The sequence below is a fragment of the Meles meles genome, chromosome 15 (genome assembly GCF_922984935.1).
Source record: "Meles meles chromosome 15, mMelMel3.1 paternal haplotype, whole genome shotgun sequence".
Lineage (NCBI taxonomy): Eukaryota > Metazoa > Chordata > Mammalia > Carnivora > Mustelidae > Meles > Meles meles.
Window position 1 is genome coordinate 15,435,081 of NC_060080.1, and position 19,458 is coordinate 15,454,538.

The following is a 19,458-nucleotide window of genomic DNA, read 5'->3' on the forward strand; positions in this document are numbered from 1 at the left end:
GGATCTGGATGGCCTTACCGGGTCCATCACAGTTAGGAGATGTGCTAGGCTTCAGGAAGAGCGGGTCTGGGGAAGGTGATGAGCCTTGGACACATTGTGTTTTGGGGTTTAAGGGATAGTATCAGAGCTTGGGGTGTCCAGTGGACTGCTGGTGTGCCCCGTCTGAAGCTTCGGAGGAAGGTCAAGGACAGAAATACAGATTCAGTGAAGCCATAAAAATGGAGTAGAGATCTGAAGAATCTTTGGGGCCGCTGGAGTCAGGGAAGGATGAAACCTGAGCTCACTGTCTGGCAGCCAGTCCTCAGAGGGGCTTCCAAGAGGAGACATCTGGATAAGATCTGCAAAAACCAGAGAGTTCAGGAATTTCCAACTCCGTGTGCGTTCTGGGAGTCGAGAGCCCTGCTCCCACTCCCCCAGGGAGCTCCCTGCGCTGATGTGCAAACACGGTGGGAGCAGTGACTGTGTGGGGAACCGCCGTGGGACAGGATGCTCACCCGGGGTCACTCTCCCCTCAGCTCACCCCCTCTCCCATGCTCTCCCTCCTCCATCTCCCTCTACCTGTCCTCTGCTTTGAGGCTTTTCTCTCTTCCTCTCTCCTCCTCTGTGGGGTTCTCTCCTTCCCTCCCCCCGGGACCACTAGAGGGCGGCAGCTCACAGTCCAGGCAAGGCGTCCGCACTCCCAGTCTTTGCTGGTGCTCTGCAAGCTGGAGATGGTGGGCGGAGGGAGCACCCTGATGACACCGCGGGCTGGGGGGGGGGGGGGGGCGCTTCTGGGTCAGGCTTGTACTCACAGGGCTGTCATGTGGGAAGCGCCACGTTCAGCAGGGAGGGCAGGAATTGCTTCTTCCTTGCCCTGCTTTGCTGAAGCATAGAGACACGGTGCTAACTACTGCTTTGGACGGACGGGGACCTCCAGGCCCGGTGGATGGCCGGGACCTACTGGAGATCTCTGAAATGACAATCACATCCGCCTCCTCTGTCATGGGGCTGTGGGTCCACAGAGCCTTCAGAAACTGTGACTACACCTTAGTCCTACTGTTTGTGTCCCAGGGTGCTCTTGAAAGGATTTTTCCTGAAAATAACAGGCTCTGATACTGTCCAGGGTGTCGGAAGCCCAGTGCTGGTCCCTGGGCCCCTGCGTTCTTCCTCACCCGGAAGCCTCACCTGGGGTCTCATTGCCTGGGTGTGTGAGTCCCACGGATTCCTGCAAGGATCCTTGAGACCACAGATCCAAGAGACTGTGTCTGAGCACCGGGCCCCAGCCTGCGTTTCTGAAAGCATGGGTAGGCCAAGAAAAGCTGTTCTTCTGCTTAAGGAGAAGAAAAATGGGATGACGTGGGAGGGAACCCCCACAGTAGTAGGCTGGGGACCAGAGCACTTGCCCAGAGTCGGGCCCCAGCTCAACCCCTGCCTCCTCCCATCAACCCCTCCTACAGATGGTCCACAGGCCAGCTGCGGAGCAGGCCATGCTCTGAAGTGGAAGATGTGGGATGGCTTTAGCATTTTTCTTACCTGTTTTCTTATGCGCCTTCCGGGAAGGTCCAGAGCACGACCCGGAGCCAGGCTAAAGTGTTATGTTAAGTTGGGGCTGGAATGGACGAACAGGGGCCTGGGCAGGCAGAGGCGTGAGGACCGATGGGTTCCCTCAACCTGGTCAACCTACGGGCTCTGTGTAGCTGTGGTCAGGTATGGAAGAGAAGAGAGGTGGGGCCATCTGGAGGCTGAGAGGAGCAGAGATCAGGACCCTTGACAGTCAGGAAGGAAGAGAGGTCTGTGCTTGTGTGCAAGAACCTAGCAAGAAGCCTTGTTCAAGCTTCCACTGGGTATGGACACTTCTGGAGCTCATGGAAGGGCAGACCAGGTCGGCCATGCTGCACAGAGTGGGGACAACACAGGTGAGCCTCTGAGGAGATCCCAGTGTTGAATCCATGATCAGAATAACCAGCTGAGCCTCTTCTAGACTTTTCCAGGCAGCATCCTTGGGGGTTCTGCCTGGGGGCTCATTCTACTGTCTCCTTACTCTGAATTTCCCATGGTCTGTGTAGTGCTAAAAGTTCTTTCCGAGGCACATCCCACCATGCCCAGAGGACCCTCATTGTAAAATCCCAGCCAGACCGTGGGAGCCAATCACTCGGTCCTCACACTGATCTCTGGATTCAGAGCTTGGTGGGAGTTTGTTCATTCACACCTTCTCTTCTTCATGCTTCTACTCATCTGTTGGCTTGTGTCTAATCTATTTGCTTACTCATTCATTTCTTTACTCTCTCATCCCTCCAGAAAACATTTCCTGATCACTCTTGCTCCCTTCAGCTGTAAAATATGAAGATGCAAAGGGGACCTGTTTCTAACTTCCAGGAGCTCACGTGGGAGAGGTGAGCAAGCAAATAATCAGAAAACAAAACAGAAGTTGACAAATACCCTAGAGGGTACAGAGGCAACTGAAGCTCAGAAGAGAGAGAAATTTCTGGAAGGGCCACTGACATGGCTCTCATCTTGATCTGCTCTCCTGGGAGCGAGGTTCCCTATGGTGTGTGGAGGCTGCGGTCATCGCTCAGCATGGCTGGAGTCTCTAGCTGACCCTGTTAGGGCCCTGATTTGCCCTTCTGTGTCCTCAGCAGTAAGCAGGGTGGTCTCTAGGGCCTGCGCCTTCAGTGTCTCAGTGGGGGATACATTTGTACCTCTTTCAGGATAGGTTAATATTTAGCTAGTTTCAGGTAAAACGTTTGCATTTATAAACAGCTTCTGTGTCTCCACAGCATGCGATTTTCTGGGCACTCTGTGAACATTCTGTAGCGAAGGAAGCCAAGGCCAGCAGATGGGGCTCTCCAGAAGCTAAGAATCACTGGGTGTGGCCTTGAGGGGCGTATCTTCACTTCACTCCCAGAGGAGCCGACGATTAGCAGGAAGATTGGCTACAGAGCAGTGTAAGCACCCCCCAGGGGCCTTGGGGATCCTGGGAAAGGAGAACCACCGGGAAAGACTGGCCTTCTTGCTCCCTTGGTGTGTGTGGGGACAGAGTCAGAGTCCCCTTACAGGCCACAGAACGAAGGCTTTGAGACCGACCCCCCACCTGCACTCCATTCTTCCCAAGCCCTGCAGCAAATTGTTTTTTTACGTAAAAAATCAAGATGAAATTAACATAACATAAAATTTGCCATTTTAACCATTTGAAAGGTACAATTCAGTGGTTTTTAATATGTATCCATAATATTGGACAATCATTGGTACTACATAATTCCAGGATATTTTCATCCCTGGAAAGAAACTCCATTCCCTTGAAGCGGCCCCTCGAAACCACTAAACCACTTTCTGTCCCTCGGATCGACCTGTTCCGGACAGTTTATTGAAATACAGTCACAGAATAACATGTGACCTTCTGGGTCTGGCTTCTGTCACTTGGCATGATGCTTTTAAGGCTCATCCATGTACTAGCATATATCAATGCTTCATTCTTTTTATGGTCGAATGATAATTGTACGGATATACCACATTTTATTTAGCCACTCAGCAATTGGTGGAGATGGGGTTGCTTCCACCTTTTGGCTATGAAGAATAAGGCTCCTGTACAAATCTGTCTTTAGTTCTTATGGGTTTGTATCTGAAAATGGAATTATTGGGTTATATGGTACGTTTATGTTTAAATCATGACCTGAGCCGAAGGCAGAGGCTTTAAGCCACTGAGCCACCCAGGCGCCCTACTGTTTTATATTTCTAATAGCAATGTGTGAGGGTTCACATTTCTCCACATCCTCATTAAAATGTCACATTTTCTGTTTTTCAACTATAGCCTTCATTGGGGACATGAAGAGGTATTCCATTGTGGTTTTGATTTGCATTTCCCTAATGACTAATGATAGTGAACATCTTTTCATGTGCTTGGTGGCCATTTGACTGTCTTCTTTGGGGAAATGTCTTTTAAGTCATTTGCCCATTTTTAAATTGGGTTGTTTCTTTGTGTGGATTTGAATTACTGTGTAGGCTCCTTTCATTTCAGCCGGAAGGACTCCCTCTAGCAGTTCTTAGAGGGCAGGTCCGCTAGAAATGAACCATCTCAGCTTTTGGTTTTCTGGGAATTTCTTCCTTCCTTTCTTTTTTTTTTCTTTTAAAGATTTTACTTATTTATTTGACAGAGAGAGAGATCACAAGTGGGCAGAGAGGCAGGCAGAGAGAGAGGGGGGAAGCAGGCTCCCCGCTGAGCAGAGAAGCCCGATGCGGGGCTCTATCCCAGGACCCTGAGATCATGACCTGAGCTAAAGGCAGAGGCTTTAACCCACTGAGCCACCCAGGCTCCCCTCTTCCTTTCTTTTTTTATCTTGGGGGAGAGTTTTATTAGAAATAGGATCCTTGGCCGAACTTTTGCTCCAGGACTTTGAATTTGCCATCTCACTGCCTTCTGGCCTCCATGGTTTCTGATGAGAAATTAGCTGTTAACCTTGTCCAGGGGTACTTGTAGCAGATGATTTGCTTCTTTCTTGCTGCTTTAAAGATTCTCTCATGGTCTGACTTTTTTTTTTTTTTTAAGATTTTTTATTTATTTGACAGAGAGAGACATAGAGAGAGAGGGAACACAAGCAGGGGGAGTGGGAGAGGAAGAAGCAGGCTTCCCGCTGAGCAGGGAGCCCGACACAGGGCTTGATCCCAGGACCCTGGGATCATGACCTGAGCTGAAGGCAAACGCTCAACGACTGAGCCATCCAGGCGCCCCTCACGGTCTGACTTTTGATAGTTTGATTATGAGGTGTCTGTGTATTTCTTTATTCTATTTGGAGTTGAACTTCTTGGGTATGTAAATTGATGTTGACTCATCAAATATGGAAAGTTTTCAGCCATTATTTCTTTGAATAGAAGTTAGCATAACTTCATCTCCATAGGATAATGGGACATGAAGGTGTTTGGTCTATTCTCATGAATGCTTTTGTGGGAGAATCATCAGCCCCATATTCCTGATGGGAAATGGAACTAATAAAGATTTCATCAAATGCACAGTGATGTAAAACCCAGTTCTCTGGCTCTTGGGTGCAGGATTTCTTCCTAAGACATCCATTGACTGAACCTCAGATGGGTCCATCAGCTACCCCATCACGGATGATGGCAGCAGAGGGATGACATGTAGGTTCAGCTCTGCTTCAGAGGTCCCTTCCTCGCAGGCAGGTCTGACCCTGGAGCTGAAGACCACACATGTCAGATTCTGGAAGGGCAGCAGGAGTTGCTCCTTGAAGCCCATAGAACTTCAGAGTTTCTAGTTCCTTCCATTCAGAAAGCCCTGAGGCTTCTACTCATCGTCCTGTTCCCTCTCTTCCTGGCTGGTTCTAGCTCCTTAGCCTGGCATGTAGGGTCCTCCTCTTTAGACACACTGTTTGACAAGATGAGTCATTCAAAACAATCTTTATGTTCTCCTAATGTTCTTCAGGTCACAGGTGCCTTCATTTCATTTCTTCACATCTTTATAGTAAAGAATTTAATCTTGCCCCAAGAGAGGCCTGTCCCTTGCCTTCAGCTTCTGGGAGGTAATCTCTAAGCCTTTGGAATGTCTTGCTTGATCGCCCTGTCTTTATTTGCCTGGGGACCTTGGGCAAGCCAGCTAGTAGAAATGTGATTTTTGGATAGGGGATTTGGGTCATGAAATACCAGCTTGATCTCCTGAGGGGCTGGAAACTGAAGTCAGCCACATGAACAGTCCACCAGTAAACAGTGGACACTAAGGCTCGGGTGAGCTTCCCTGGTTGACAGTATGATGGGCTCATCGTCACACATCAACGCCTGGAGAATGAGGCTGTTCTGACTCCACAGGGAGAAGAAAACTAGAAGCTCTATGTTTGGAATTCTCTTGGATTCTGCCCTATGTCTTTCCTCCCTTGGCTGACACTAATCTGGATCCTTTAAGTGTAATAAAACATAACTTGAGTATGAAAGCTTTTTGTGAGTTCTGTGAAGCTTCATAGCAAATGATTGAACAGAAGGATAGTATTGGGAACCTCCAAATTTACCTTTGGTATCAGAGGTTAGTGCGGTCTTGTGGACTGTCCTCTGACTCTGCAGCTGGCACCCACTAGCAACAGCTCTGGAGAAGAGGGCTGACATTTGAGGGTGTTATTTACTACTTTGCTATGGCCAGGAAGGAAGCGGATTTTCCTTCCTGAGCTTCCAGGGCTCTATTCTATCTTATCTTCTTCCCTCCAATTCTTCTAGGTCCTTTTCTTCTTAATTACTTCTCTGCCTTTTTTTCTACCTTCCTGCTGGGTAGGAATCTTGGAGGACCTTCTTCTGAATCTTGGAGGGCTCCCTCTTCACGATTTTCTGAAGATGTCTCTACCTTTTCAGAGGACCTATGCCGAGTAGGCGTCCATGCAGCAAGGGAAGGATGGACACACCAGGAACCAGTGACAGCAAAACTCCTGCATCTGTCAAGAGCTTTATTTTTATTTTTTTTTAATTTATTTATTTGGCAGACAGAGATCACAAGTAGGCAGAGAGGCAGGCAGAGAGAGAGAGAGGAGGCAGCAGGCTCCCTGCAGAGCAGAGAGCCCAATGCGGGGCTCGATCCCAGGGCCCTGGGACCATGACCTGAGCCGAAGGCAGAGGCTTTAACCCACTGAGCCACCCAGGCGCCCCTGTCAGGAGCTTTATTAACTGCACACGCACATGAGATTGAAGTAGCCCACGTGGCTGCCTTGACCTAGATCTGCCTGTTTGGGAAACTGCAGTGAGCTTTCTGCTCACTGTGGGTATCAGCATCTTTATTCCAAATGCTAGTGAGTTTCACTGACCTTTCAATAACAACCCTGGTAAAGGTTCTATAATCCAAGATTGAAATATATATTTAAATATGTATACATATATAATATTCATATGTATACATATACAATGTTCATATATATATATACATATATAATGTTCATATGTATATCTGAGACTAGGGAACTAATGAAACTCTTAGGCACATAGTAATGGCTAACATTTAAGGCAAGCCTACCTGGGGATGCCTGGATGGCTCAGTTGGTTAAGCATCTGCCTTTGGCTCAGGTCATGATCCCAGGGTCCTGGGACTGAGTCCCACATCGGGCTCCCTGCTCAGTGGGGAGCCTAACGCTCCCCTGGCTTGTGTGTGTGCTCTCTCTCTCTGACAAATAAATAAATAAAATCTTAAAACACTATGCTATCCCTTTAAAAAAACGGGCAATCTTACTCCATTTCATCTACTATTCTAGCTACTTTGGATGGACTATGCTATTTAATCCTTAGAATTACCCTATGTGGTGGGTACTCTTATTAATGGACAGATGAGTAAGGTGAAGTTCAGAGACCTCGTCTGAATTCACACAACTGTGAGGGACTAGAGCTAGGATTTGAATGCAGGATCCCATTCCTGACCCTGTACCTTACTTTTAACCACCTGCTCCCTTCCTGCTAGTTGTATAAGTTCTGTTCTATACTATTTGAATTCTTTTCTTTTATCATCTTGGTTCTTTAAACCAGGGATCATGCAATTCTAATTGGAATCCTGATAAAATAGGGATTTTATTGCTTGACTGATAAAGCTACTGCAGAGATTTTTTTTTTTTTTTTTTTTTTTTTAGGTTCCTGATGTTCAGTCGCTCACCATTCTTACTGTTGGCACGGAGCGCCGATCCAACTGTTAGCCTACACACAGTGTTGTGGGGTTGGGCAGCAGGGATTTCTGCTAAATCCCTCTTTCTTTTCCTTGATCTTTCCGGGGTTCCATTGGCAAAAAGCTCCTGCAGACCGCCTCTACTGGACTGGTAGATCCGTGAAGGCTCAGTCCTTTCTAAATGCCATACCCTGGCTGTCTGGTCTCCGGTTCTGACGTCCTCAGGCGCTGTAATCATTAACTCCTGCAGGAAGCTCACAAGGCAGATGATCTGTCCGAGCATCTGCTTCTTCTCAGCTAGACATAGCAACTAGTGAGGTCCTGAGATGGAGAGAAGGCAGGAAAGAGATGGCGGTGAGGGGGTGGCAGGACGGGAGCCAAGTGGCAGGGGGCTAAGGCTGAGGAGGGAGATTGGCTTGTGGAGTGCTGTGTGCCTGACTGCCGGCTGTATGGTCGGTTCTGGTATCTTCATGTCACCACAGGGGGTCTTGGTCTACATAGGCAGCCCCGGGGCCAGTCTTGTGGTCTGGGCAGTCTGTGGTCTCCTGGCCATGATGGGCGCCCTGTGCTATGCTGAGCTGGGTGCTCTGGTTCCCAAATCCGGGGGGGAGTATGCCTACATCCTGCAAATCTTTGGCTCCTTGCCAGCCTTCCTGGTGATCTACACGTTTGTGCTGTTGGTCAGACCAGCCGCCATCGCTGCCATCTCTCTGAGCTTTGCTGAGTATGCAGTGGCTCCGTTCTACCCCGGCTGCTCCTCGCTGCCACAGGCTGTGCTCAAGGGTGTGGCAGTCATCTGCGTCCTGTCGCTGATGCTGGTCAACTGCGGGAGCTCGCGGCTGGCCACCATGCTGACGAATGTGTGCACGGTCGCCAAAGTGTTCTCGTTGTTGGTCATCGTGGGGGGTGGGGCTGTGGTGCTGGGCCAGGGCCGTGGCTACACGGAAGCCTTTCTGTCTGCCTTCCACAATACCACGCAGCAGCCCGGGCGCATCGGGATGGCCTTCTACCAGGGACTGTGGTCCTTTGATGGCTGGAATAATGTCAACTATGTGACGGAGGAGCTCAAGAATCCAAAGGTGAGTCCATGATACTTCTTCAGGGCGTGAGATCTCCAGACATCAGCAGTTCCAAGTGTTGTTATTTGAGCTGACAAGACCATGAGACCTCAGCTGAAAGTGGGGGCTCCCTTTCTGCAGTCCTGAATGCCAGCCCACCGTCTACCTTAATTTGTGTGTGGAATTATATGAGTAATAACTTCCCAAGTGAGCACGGAACTTTACAGGATCACGCCTGAGGTCTCATTTGCGCTGTGAGGTAGATACTCTTCCCCCATTTTTCACGTGGGAAAACTGAGGTTTAGAAAGGGGGAAGTGATTCTGAGGTCATGTGACTAGCGAGAGGCCAGGCTTGGTGACTCAGCTTGTTATCTGTCTTGATAGTTGGAACATGCGGACTCTTGAGTTATTATGGAAATTAACTCTTCGCTGTAAATATTTTTGCTTAGGTTGCTACTTGTTTTCTTTTCTTTTTTTTTTCTTTCCTGCAGGAATCATTAATTCTCAGAGGATGAGAACTGAGGCTTTCCCTCTACCTCCATGAGGCTGGCTAAGGGGTCTTTACACGTCTCAGCTCGATAAAAGCTCCCTGGAGGCGGGGGTTGGGAGAATTTGGGAGGAGAGAAGGAGCTTGGAGACTGAAGTCCAAGGGCAGAGAGAGACTGGGGTGAGGGCAGGAGTTCTGGGACCCAGTCTTTATTCTTGCACGTAAATCCTTGTGCTTCAGTCCCTGGCCTGGGAAACAAGATCCTCACAGCTGCCCCATCTACCTCACGGGGCTTCACGGTGTCAGATGGCATAACAACTTGTGCACGGAGACAGCAGCTGTAATTTGAGGGGACTGGCTAGTGTGTGCTCAGGTTGGCTCTGGGTGGGGTGGGAGCTGTAGGGAGCTTATGGGGAGTAGACTACTCTCTCTGAACCCAGGCCTTGAGCTCAGAGCTGGTTGAGGGAAAGAGCAAGAGGCCCAAAGATGAGGGAGACAAGCTCCCATGCCATAGAGCGTGGATTAGCCACGTTTTTCCTGTAAAAGATCAGAGAGTTCATATTTTAGGTTTTGCAGGCCACTAGGTCTCTGTCAAGATTACACAAGTCCCTTGTAGCATGAAAACAGCCATTGTTTTCAAATGACAAACAGTCATTGTAAACAAATGAGTGTGGTGATGGCCTCCAGAAAGTTTATTTACAAAAGCAAGCAGCGGGCTGGATTTGGTCCACAGGCTGTAGCTTGCCGACCTCGGGTGTGTGTATGGAGCATTTTTGACAAATGTGGGTTTCAAAGAAAAAACAAAACCATGGCTCTGAATGCTGGGCATTTGAAAGGCTGGTTTTCATTCTGCCCTCTGAAGCACATGTTAAGTGTATCTTCATGTCACACTTTTTTTTTTTTTTCCAAAAAAACTGCAGAACCTGTACCAAACTTGGGCCAGTCTTATGAATCTGAGCAAAGAGTTAAGGTGTTCAGGAATGAAGCCAGGAAATCTCACTGTTCTTGTGGTGCACCTTGGGGCCTTGCTGTCATAGCGCCTCAGCTGGCAGGTGCGCTGTCCAAGATGAGTCAAGTTCAAAAAGCACATGAGGTCCACTTCCCTAGGACTTAGCATGTGGCTGGGCATGCATGGTGGGTCCTTGCCTGCTGAGGGTCCCCCACCATGAGGCTTGTTGTGGGGGGCAACCCAGGACTCTGCTCCCCTAGCCCATCTTTGCCACAAGTGGCATCTTCTGGACCAGGCAGAACATACTTTCAGGACTGAAAAGATGAGGAATTTGCTGTCATGCCTACGTGGTGGTTGGGGCAACTTCCTTTGCTTCCAGATCCCCAGTTTTGAGAGCTAGAGGGGGTGTGATAGGACCCATTTTATGTGCGACTCCATTCCCGTCCTCACGTCACTTGCACATATCTGTCACGTGACCTGCTAGGTCAGCTGACCAGCCTTCCTGGTTGCCTGGGGCTGAAGCATTCCCAGGAATGTTGGACTTCTGGGGCTAAAAGCAGGAAAGTCTCAGGCAAATTAGGGTGAATTGGTCACCCTACCTGGCCCCTACCCTTAGAGGACAGGACAGGACGGGACAGAGGCTTGGATAGCTGTTTGCTGTTTGCTGCTGCAGCTCAGAAAAAAGAGAAAAAAGAGATCCCCAGGAGGCAGAGCAGTCAAGCAGGCCTCCTATACGTGGCGGGTTAGAGTTGAACCTTGAAGGGCTGAGGTTTGTGGCAAAATAACCATGCAGAAACAGTGTGAACAGGAACCCATATGAGGGCACATTTGCGTCTCAAGGACATTTGAAGGAGGCATGAAGACAGGCCCTGAGATCACTACTCTGTCCCAGTGCCCCCTGCATTTCCTCCCATGCTTCCCTCCAGAGTTTTCTGTGGGGAGATCTTGGCCTTGAAGAAAGCTCTGGAAGTTGTTTTTTATATCACGTTGAAGAACAGAAGTTATGCTAACCAGGAGAGAGTCTTAAATGTGGGGAAGGTCTTACCTTACAGTGGGCAAGGAGGTCTGTGTGGGACAGTGGTATAGCCCTCTCCAGGACGGCGCTATGCCAAGTCTGGAGGAGACCTCCCTGCCTCTTGGTACAGCATGATCACTTCTCTGTTTCATTTCATGTTACATTGTAAGTGTCAGTAACAGCAATGTCAGGTTCTGGCGTCCCGTTTGGTATGGAGGGGAGAGGCCCTGGGCTCATCACTGCTTGCCTGCCCCTCACAAGGTAAGCCAGAGGACACCTAGAGAAAGCTTTTCCTTCCTTGAAGTGCACTCCTACTTTGGAGTCTAAAGATGTCTATCCAGGATGGCCCACGCCTGGGGAAAGTTCAGTAGGTCTGTGGGTCCCAAGGGAGGGAGACCCCTTCCTTCCATTTGCTCTTGGCTCCAGAATGACGGCCGGGGCTGGGGTGTGAAGAGGGAGGGAGTACACTGATGTACCCAGTTTTCATGGATTCCTCCATTTTTACTGGATGCCTGCTCAGGCCCTTTCTTTTATTATTTTTGAAAAATTTATTTATTTTAGAGAGACAGTGAGTGAGCTAGAGTGAGCATGAGCAGGAGGGGCAGAGGCAGAGGCAGACAGAGTCTCCAGCAGACTCTGTGCTGAGCGTGGAACCTGATGCAGGGCTCGATCTCGCGACCCTGAGACCATGGCCTGAACTGAAACCAAGAGTCAGACACTTAACCGACTGAGCCACCCAGCCCCTCAGTACCTTTACTGGGAGACCATGGGTCAGATTGGCCCTTAGCTCACAGTACAGCCTGCAGTGAGCTCCCACGGCCCCTCTGTCCAGGCCCTTCTTTCTGTTCCGCTTCGATGACCCTCACACCTAGCAGAGGCAGAGCAGTAGGGAGTCCCACTTTACAGATCCCCAATGGCCCCCAATTTCCAGGTGAGGAGATGGAGGGGCAGAGTGGAACCCTTGGGAGTAATGGCCTGTAGTCTGGGCCTGCGTTCTGGAGACTCAGAGATTGGGCAGGGTTGGCTTCGTCATCTTGGAATATTCCAGCTGGAAAGATCAATGAACAGCCAAGAAGGAAGATCTTGAACTTCCTTGTCCCTTCTCTGTGCCTCTGCTCTCACAGTTGCCCCTGCTGGGAATGCCTCCCACCCCCACCAGCCGGAATCTCTCCCTTTCTTCAAGGAGAGCCCAGCACACAGCCCTGCTCATTCTGGAAGTTTTGGTGATAGTGCCTCTCCCCGCCCCTCTCCTGTCAGCCCCTCTGTACCTCCACTGCTCTGACGGGTTAGTGCCCCTCAGGGCCTCCCAGGACACCTGTTCTTTGTGTGTCCACACTGTGGGGCTGTGAGCACATGGACGAGGGGCACCCCCAGGGCCCGGCATATTCCCTGTGGCCAGGATAGGCTCAGCACTGCACGGACGAGAGTGTTCTAGGGTCTGAGAAGGACCTTCCCCGCTAACATGAGGCCTCTTCTCCCGGATCTTTGCAGCAAAACCTGGTGTGGGCTCTGCTGATCGCCATCCCTCTGGTCACCAGCCTCTACCTCCTGGTCAACATCAGTTACCTGCTAGTGTTGTCATCCAGTGAGATCCTCTCCTCTAATGCTGTGGCCGTGAGCTGGGGGTGAGTGAGTCAAGTGATGCGTTCCTTGGCCGCCGGGCAGACAATCCAGACTGGGGAGGGATAGTGCCCCCCGTGCATTTCAGCTTGGCTCTAGATGTTTTGCTAGCTCTGTTTCCTGGTGGTTGGCCTCCAGTTTGCTGCTGGAGTTCCTTCCCTTGATTCCTCTGTTGTCCTAGGAACCAGGTTCTGGGAGCCTGGGCCTGGCTGGTGCCCTTGGCTGTCACACTCTCCACATTTGGCTCCGTCAATGGGATATTCTTCGGTGGAAGCCGTGTGTGCTATGTGGCTGCAAGAGAGGGCCACATGGTGAGAGATGGGGTCCCGGCCGGGCGAGGTGGGGGGGCTGCCGGGGGGCACTGGAAGGACTGCAGAGGCTCAGCTTTCTCCTGCCTGAACTTAGCTCTGAGCCTAAGCCAGGCCTTCCCCTGTAAGACAGAGCCCTGTTCTTTCTAAGAACGGGATTAAAGCATCCCACGCCTCTCCATTTAAACTCCAATCCTTCGACTTCCAGGTTTGGGGAGATCACCATACAGGGTCACTGTGGAGCTTGCAGGTGGTGGGGATGTTTGCACACTCCGGGGGTATGGGGGCAGTGGGTGAAGCCTCAGGAGCAGAGCCAATGTGGATGCCCAGGGCCCTTCCCCCAGGGACTGTCCCTCTGGTAGCCTTTGCAGCCAGGATGCTGAGTAACAGGCAGCTCCCAGGCGTCCGGGGCTGACAACAGCAAACATTCCAGTCGTTTCATCAGTCCCTGGGTCCCCCGTGGCTCTGCTTCAGGCTGGGGTTTGTGTTCAGATTTCTTCTTTCGGGATCTGAGTCTGTTCTTGTCTCAGGGACCCAGGCCAAAGTATGTTTTTGCCTGGAGCAGGTGGCAGGGGTTGAAGAGACCAAGCCAAACCACACAAACGTATTTTGAGCCTCTGCTGCGTTACTCCTGCTCACAGTTCATTGGCCAAGCGCAGCGCCAATGGATGGAGAACCAGACAGTATACGTCCCATAGGGGTGAGAGGGGGAGACGGACCATTTGCTGAGTCATAATACAGTCTACCACAATAACCCACAGTCCGGTAACTGCCCTACCCTTTCCTCCCCCTTTGACTGTCTTCCCACCCTTGGTCCCTCTTCCTGTGTTGGGGATGAGCAATAGAAAGTTGCACGACCTGGCCAGGCACCTGCTTCAGCTCTCTACACTCTCTCCCAGCTGGGTCTTCGCTGGCCTGGAGGGATAGGTCCCCCCTCTCTGCATCCTGGGCCTGGTTTCACCCCAGGTGAGCCACAGAGATCTACACCCAGAAGCAGCGGAGACTGGGGACTATTAGGTTGTGCCCACTGGTGTCCAGAATGAATTTGGCCGGGGAAGAGGACAGGAAGCTTCCCAGGGCGCATAGCTGCTGTGGCTCCCCTGGGGGGCTGCCTGACACCTGGCTTCGCTCCCAGCCCCAACTTCTCTCCATGGTTCATGTGCATCGCCTCACACCAACTCCGGCCCTGATGTTTACCACCGCAGTGGCTCTGGTCCTGGTCATCCCAGGAAACTTCAGCACCATCGTGAACTTCATGAGGCAAGTGAGACTGACCTCCCGTGTGGGTATCTCAGGGCGCCTTGGTGTGCATGCTCACATACACTCATACACACATTTAAAAGCCCTCTGTGTGTGCACACTCACTGCACACGTGTGTGTAGATAGACATAACACGCTTCTGGAAGCCCCTACGTGTAACTGTCACATATATGCGTGTATGTATACACACATACTTGCACGCACGCTTCTGGAAGCCTGAGCTCAGCCATTTCAGCCATTCCCTCCCCATTGCATTTCCAGATTTTTTTTTTTTTTAAGATTTTATTTACTTATTTGAGAGAGAGACAGTGAGAGAGAGAGAGCACGAGAAGGGAGAAGATCAGAGGGAGAAGCAGACTCCCCATGGAGCTGGGAGCCCAATGCGGGACTCGATCCTGGGACTCTGGGATCATGACCTGAGCCGAAGGCAGTTGTTTTACCTACTGAGCCACTGAGGCGCCCTGTATTTCCAAATTTAAATGTGGCTCCCTCCTGTCTTGCCCTGTTTCCCAAAATTCAATGAGACAAGTGTTTCACCAAGAGGCAGATGAGCAAAAGGCTTGTGCTGTCTTTGTTATTTTTTTATTCTTCCTTGTTCCTTTCCTCCGTCGCCGAGATCATGTTGAGGCCATCGTCAGGCTTTACTCCCCACTACCTGCAGCTCTTGGCTGCGGCATGATTTTTCCCTTTGTCGTCTGATCTGTGCTCCGGACTCTGACCCAGCCTATCTCTAGTGAACTCAAGGCAGACACACAGCCATGCTGGGTAGGTATAGTCAGTGATTGGATCAAAGTGGGGAGATGTTCTGACCCCCTTTATTACCTTCTCTGGGGCAGAAATGACGGGCAGTTGTGCCGTCTAGCTGTCCGGCCGTAACTTTATGACCTCATCTGCAGCAGGGTTGGTGGGTGTGTCCTCACACCCACAGGCGGGCGCCGCGTCTGGGTGCAGAGGGAGTTCTCTGAGGAATTTTTTACGCATCGTGCGCTCTCTCCTTTGTTGTCATAAGTATAATTAATCTCCTGGAACAGGATCTGCAGTGCTTGATGTGACTTTCTTCAGAACATTGAGTAACAGACCTGGTTTTTCTTTTTATCTTCTTCCCATGAGAAAGGCTAAATTCATGATATGCCAAGAATAAATCAAACCCCTGGTGAGCCCAGGGTTTCTTTAGACTGAGATTTGGGGGATGTGACTGAGAATGTTCCAGCACAGAGTGAGAATGTTAGGATGACCCATCCCAAAGAGGACACAATGTCTCCCCGACTTGACTGCCTCCAGTGACAGCCTGGTCTGGACCCTGTCTCCAAGGGCAGGTGAGGTTTTCATTTGACCTTCATCAGCCACTCAGCTACCCACACTGGCAAAGACAGAGGCCAGGGGCTGGTCTCGGTGCTCCATGGCCTACCCTGTCACCAACTCTAAGGTAGGAGGATCTGCTTTGAGTGTGTGGTCCCTGAGGAGAGCACAGGCTCCTTGAGATGACACCAAAATCTTTCTTTTGGACACACATAGGCACTTCCCTCCCTTTGAAAACTGTCCTCTTCTGTCCAGCCGGGGCAGTCGAGAAAGGCCCGAGCTGAAGCCAGGTGGGGGCCTGGGCGTGTGTACTTGTCACTTGGTGACTGAAGATGAAAGAGGAGGGAATACCCCCCAGTGCATTCTTGTCCTTGGTGCCCCCGCCTTGCCTTCTTTCCTTAGCCTGCATGGATAAGGGGCCGGGGGTGGCTGGAAGGCCTCTGATGAGCTGGCACTTGTGCCCCGGGTTTGCACCGACAAGGCCAGCCCCTCTTGCAGGCCCAACCAGGGCAGGGCTTGGTAACGAGTGGCTTCTGTTTGCCTTTCAGCTTTCTTGGCTGGATCACCTATGGAACCACCATCAGCTGTCTCTTGTACTTGCGGATAAAGAACAAGAATCTTCCTCGACCTTACAAGGTAGACTTTGGAATAAACATTGGGCTTTTTTTCAACCCTAGTCTGTGCATGAGGCAGATCGTTGGTCCACAGCCTCATCCGGGGTGGGCACTGTCATATTTGGTAGAAGATGTCTGTATTTCCTGGGGCGGGGGGGTGAGGGACAGCTGGGTCCTAGGGCCTTGATTCTGCTTGCTGGGGACTCATTTCTCCTCTGGAGGACCCTGAGGGAGAAGGATGAGAGACACACACCCAGGGGAGGCTCACACCACAGTAGGACTCACAAAGCACAGAGAAGATCAAGCTGGGTCCCAAAGCCTCGGCTCCTTGGACGGGCCCATCACCCAGCAGATGGCTTTTCTGGCTAGGCAAGGTATGATGGCAGGGACGGGAAGAGGGGAGCTGGTGGCAGGTGGAAGCAACAGGCAGGCAGGCAGGTGGGAGGGACAGAGCCCAGGGGCCACACACCGTGTCCCGTGCCTCTCCATCATCCAGTCTCTGTGTTTCTGGCAGGTCCCCACCATCATCCCTGTCATCATGCTCCTTGCTTCTTTCTACCTGGTGCTGGCACCCATCATCGAGAACCCCCAGATTGAGTTCCTATACATCTTCCTGTTCCTGCTCAGTGGCATCCCGGTCTATTTCCTGCTTGTCTACTTCCGATGCCAGCCCAAGTGGTCGCAGATGGCCACCCTGTATCTCCAGCTGCTCCTGGAAGTTGCTCCAACCATTAAAAATATGGACTAAAGGACTGGACAGGTGCGCACTGCCCTCCTTGCTGCAGACACGCCTATCCCCACGCAGGTGGTCTTGCCAGCTTTTCTGTAGGTTGCGCATAATTCCAATGAGTGAATGGAAGGCTAAATACAGCTACTGTGAAGCTTTTGGGGGGTATCCAACAAGGACAGCATCCCCCTTTCTCTAAGAACTGTGCCTCCAGCGCAGACGGCTCTCACAGTCACGTTGGTATTACGTGGCTGCCTGCTTGGGGGTAGCTACTTGACATTCCCGGTGGGCAGCATGAAATACATTCCCTTCTCTGGGGATCTTGGAGTTAGAATTCTGATGGTTGCCTCATCTGAGGAACGGTAAATTCTGGAGGCTATGTGGGACCGTCTTCTCTTATGTGGGCAGAGTAGAGAAAGCCCCCATGGAGAGAGGGATGAAGATACACAGTGAAATGGTGTTGGGAAATTCCTTGGTCCCTAAGAGCTGGGGGTATGACCTGAGCAGGCAGCAGCCTGGGTCCCTTGCTGCTTTTCAGTTCTGGTCTCTGTCCTTCTGGGGCCCAACTGCCATCTGACTGTCCTTCCTGCCTTTTAATTGTCTGGGACAACATGATACCTTATAATAAAGGTATTTATAGGAAATTTATAATAAATTTCCAGTTTTGGCTCAGGTGGGTGTGAGTGAGTTCTTATTTCTTGCAAATGGAAAAGATCTGGGTCTGACAGACCTTCTTCAGGAAGACATGAGACTTTAGTTCCTATTTAAAGCCTCCAACTGGCTTGAACAGAGAAGGAAGCAAGAGACAATTCCCTGAGAGGGAGGGATTTTGTTGGCTTTGGGTGAAAGGGAGGACAGTTGAATTTCTAAAAGAAAGGATGGAAAGTTAGAACAGACCTCAGAAGGCTAATGCGGTTATAGGACTAAAGAGAGGCAAGCGGGCAGAGATATCTGGCTGCCCAGGGGAAAATGTGGGACAGGAAGGATGACGACAGTGCCTAGAAAGACTGGGGGTGCAGCTTCTGAGTCCATCGGTGGGGGGGGACAGTTAAAAAGAGGAGGGGCAGGGACACTGCTCAGCACCTCTCCTCCCGCAGCTGCACTGGGACACCTGTGTGGCTTTCCTTTTATCGCCCAGATATGGAAAAGCCTCCCACAAGATCTTTCTGTTAAGTTTTCTTCTCACATCAACCAGTTCTCCATTTTTGCAACACCAACTGGGTGTCCAGTGATTCCGTTCAATTCCGACACTATCTTGAGTTAATGCAGACCTCCCAAAGCTAAAGGGCTCAGGCACCAGGGGCAGACATCAGTCTCAACTCTTGGCACCCTGGATACCCGTGCTTCTGCCCAACTTGGTTAAGCCCCTGCCTTCACAGTCGATCACTTGCTAGAATGACTCAGGACTCTGGAAAACACTTGATTTACTATTATAAGCTCATTACAAAGGATACAACTCAGGAGGAGCCTGGTGTTAGAGATGCATAGGGAACTTCCATGCTATGCTCTCTTTGGATATGTCGTCCTCCTGGCACCCTGATACGTACACCAACCTGGAAACTCTCTGAAATCTGTCATTTGGAGGTTTTTATGGATGTTCCATTTATGTAGGTGGATCAATGATTGGCCATCGTGATTGAATTCAATTTCCAGTCCCCGGGCCCTCCCCAGAGGTTGGAGAGTTCCAACCCGCTCATCTGTCTTGGACTTTCCGGAAACCAGTCCCCATCCAGAAGCTATCTGGGGCTCCCATCCACCAGTCATCTTGTTAGCATACAAAAGTCACTCATCACTTGGAGAATCCAATGCTTTGGGAGCTGTGGGCAGGGAACTGGGGACAAAGACCTAATATTTATTTTTTGTTATACCATCCTTCTGAACTGTGAACTCTTTGTCAGTGCTGTTCCTGAGGACAGGTTGCTTGTGAAATTCTAGGAGAGCCTTCATATCCCTTACCCCAGCAGCACAGCCTACTTTAGAGGAAAGAAAATTAGAAGAGGCTGGGTCTATCCAGTTCCTTGTCAAGGGAAACCACGGATCAGGCTGAAAGTTCCCAGAAAAAGCTCTGAATTAGTTCTTTCCTCTTCAGTTTCCCACCAAGCTGTGCCTTTGTCTCTCCTGAGCCTCACTGGGCCATGTACCCTAGTGTTTGGTTGCGTTTCATGCTCCATGCTGGGCTGTGGGTCTGGTGAGGGTGGGCTGTTTTTAGACATGTTTGTACATCCCTCATTTCCTATCATGCTCCTGGGCTCCCTGCTGACCAATGATGTTTGGTGAATCAAAATAATGAAATATTTGTTGAACAATGAGGGGATGTATGAGATTTATATTTTTTAGGATTTGGGAGCCTGGTTTGCTTCCCGATAGTGCCTGCTCTGCCCTGGGCTCCCAGGCCCTGCCCTGAGAATGTTCTCTAAGGAGGAGAGACATTGCCCAAATCTTGAGCAGTCACATCCAGCTGGCAGTGGGTGCAAGCCTAGAGGTGGAAAGCAGAAAAAGGAGCTGAAGTGCC

General features: G+C 50.6%; 1 protein-coding gene across 2 annotated transcripts; it reads left to right on the forward strand.

Annotated features, from left to right (window-relative positions):
• The first annotated feature begins 7,718 nt into the window (after nt 1-7,718).
• On the forward strand, nt 7,719-17,569 carry LOC123926208 (b(0,+)-type amino acid transporter 1-like). Of its 2 annotated transcripts, XM_045980052.1 has the most exons (7): nt 7,943-7,963; nt 8,593-8,688; nt 12,610-12,743; nt 12,920-13,049; nt 14,182-14,306; nt 16,154-16,241; nt 16,734-17,569. In XM_045980052.1, the coding sequence occupies exons 1-7, from the start codon at nt 7,958-7,960 to the stop codon at nt 16,965-16,967; spliced, it is 813 nt and encodes a 270-aa protein (XP_045836008.1). In that variant the 5' UTR covers nt 7,943-7,957; the 3' UTR covers nt 16,968-17,569. The 2 variants fall into 2 exon arrangements, with proteins under 2 accessions (XP_045836007.1, XP_045836008.1); XM_045980051.1 differs by having other exon boundaries at nt 7,719-8,688.
• Nucleotides 17,570-19,458: the final 1,889 nt, after the last annotated feature.

Coding starts and splice junctions, on each gene's coding strand:
- LOC123926208 (XM_045980051.1), top strand. CDS start 7,936: ATGGAGAGAAGGCAGGAAAGAGATGGCGGTGAGGGGGTGGCAGGACGG. Junction 12,744..12,919: donor GCTGTGGCCGTGAGCTGGGG/GTGAGTGAGTCA, acceptor CTGTTGTCCTAG/GAACCAGGTTCTGGGAGCCT. Junction 16,242..16,733: donor ATCTTCCTCGACCTTACAAG/GTAGACTTTGGA, acceptor TGTTTCTGGCAG/GTCCCCACCATCATCCCTGT.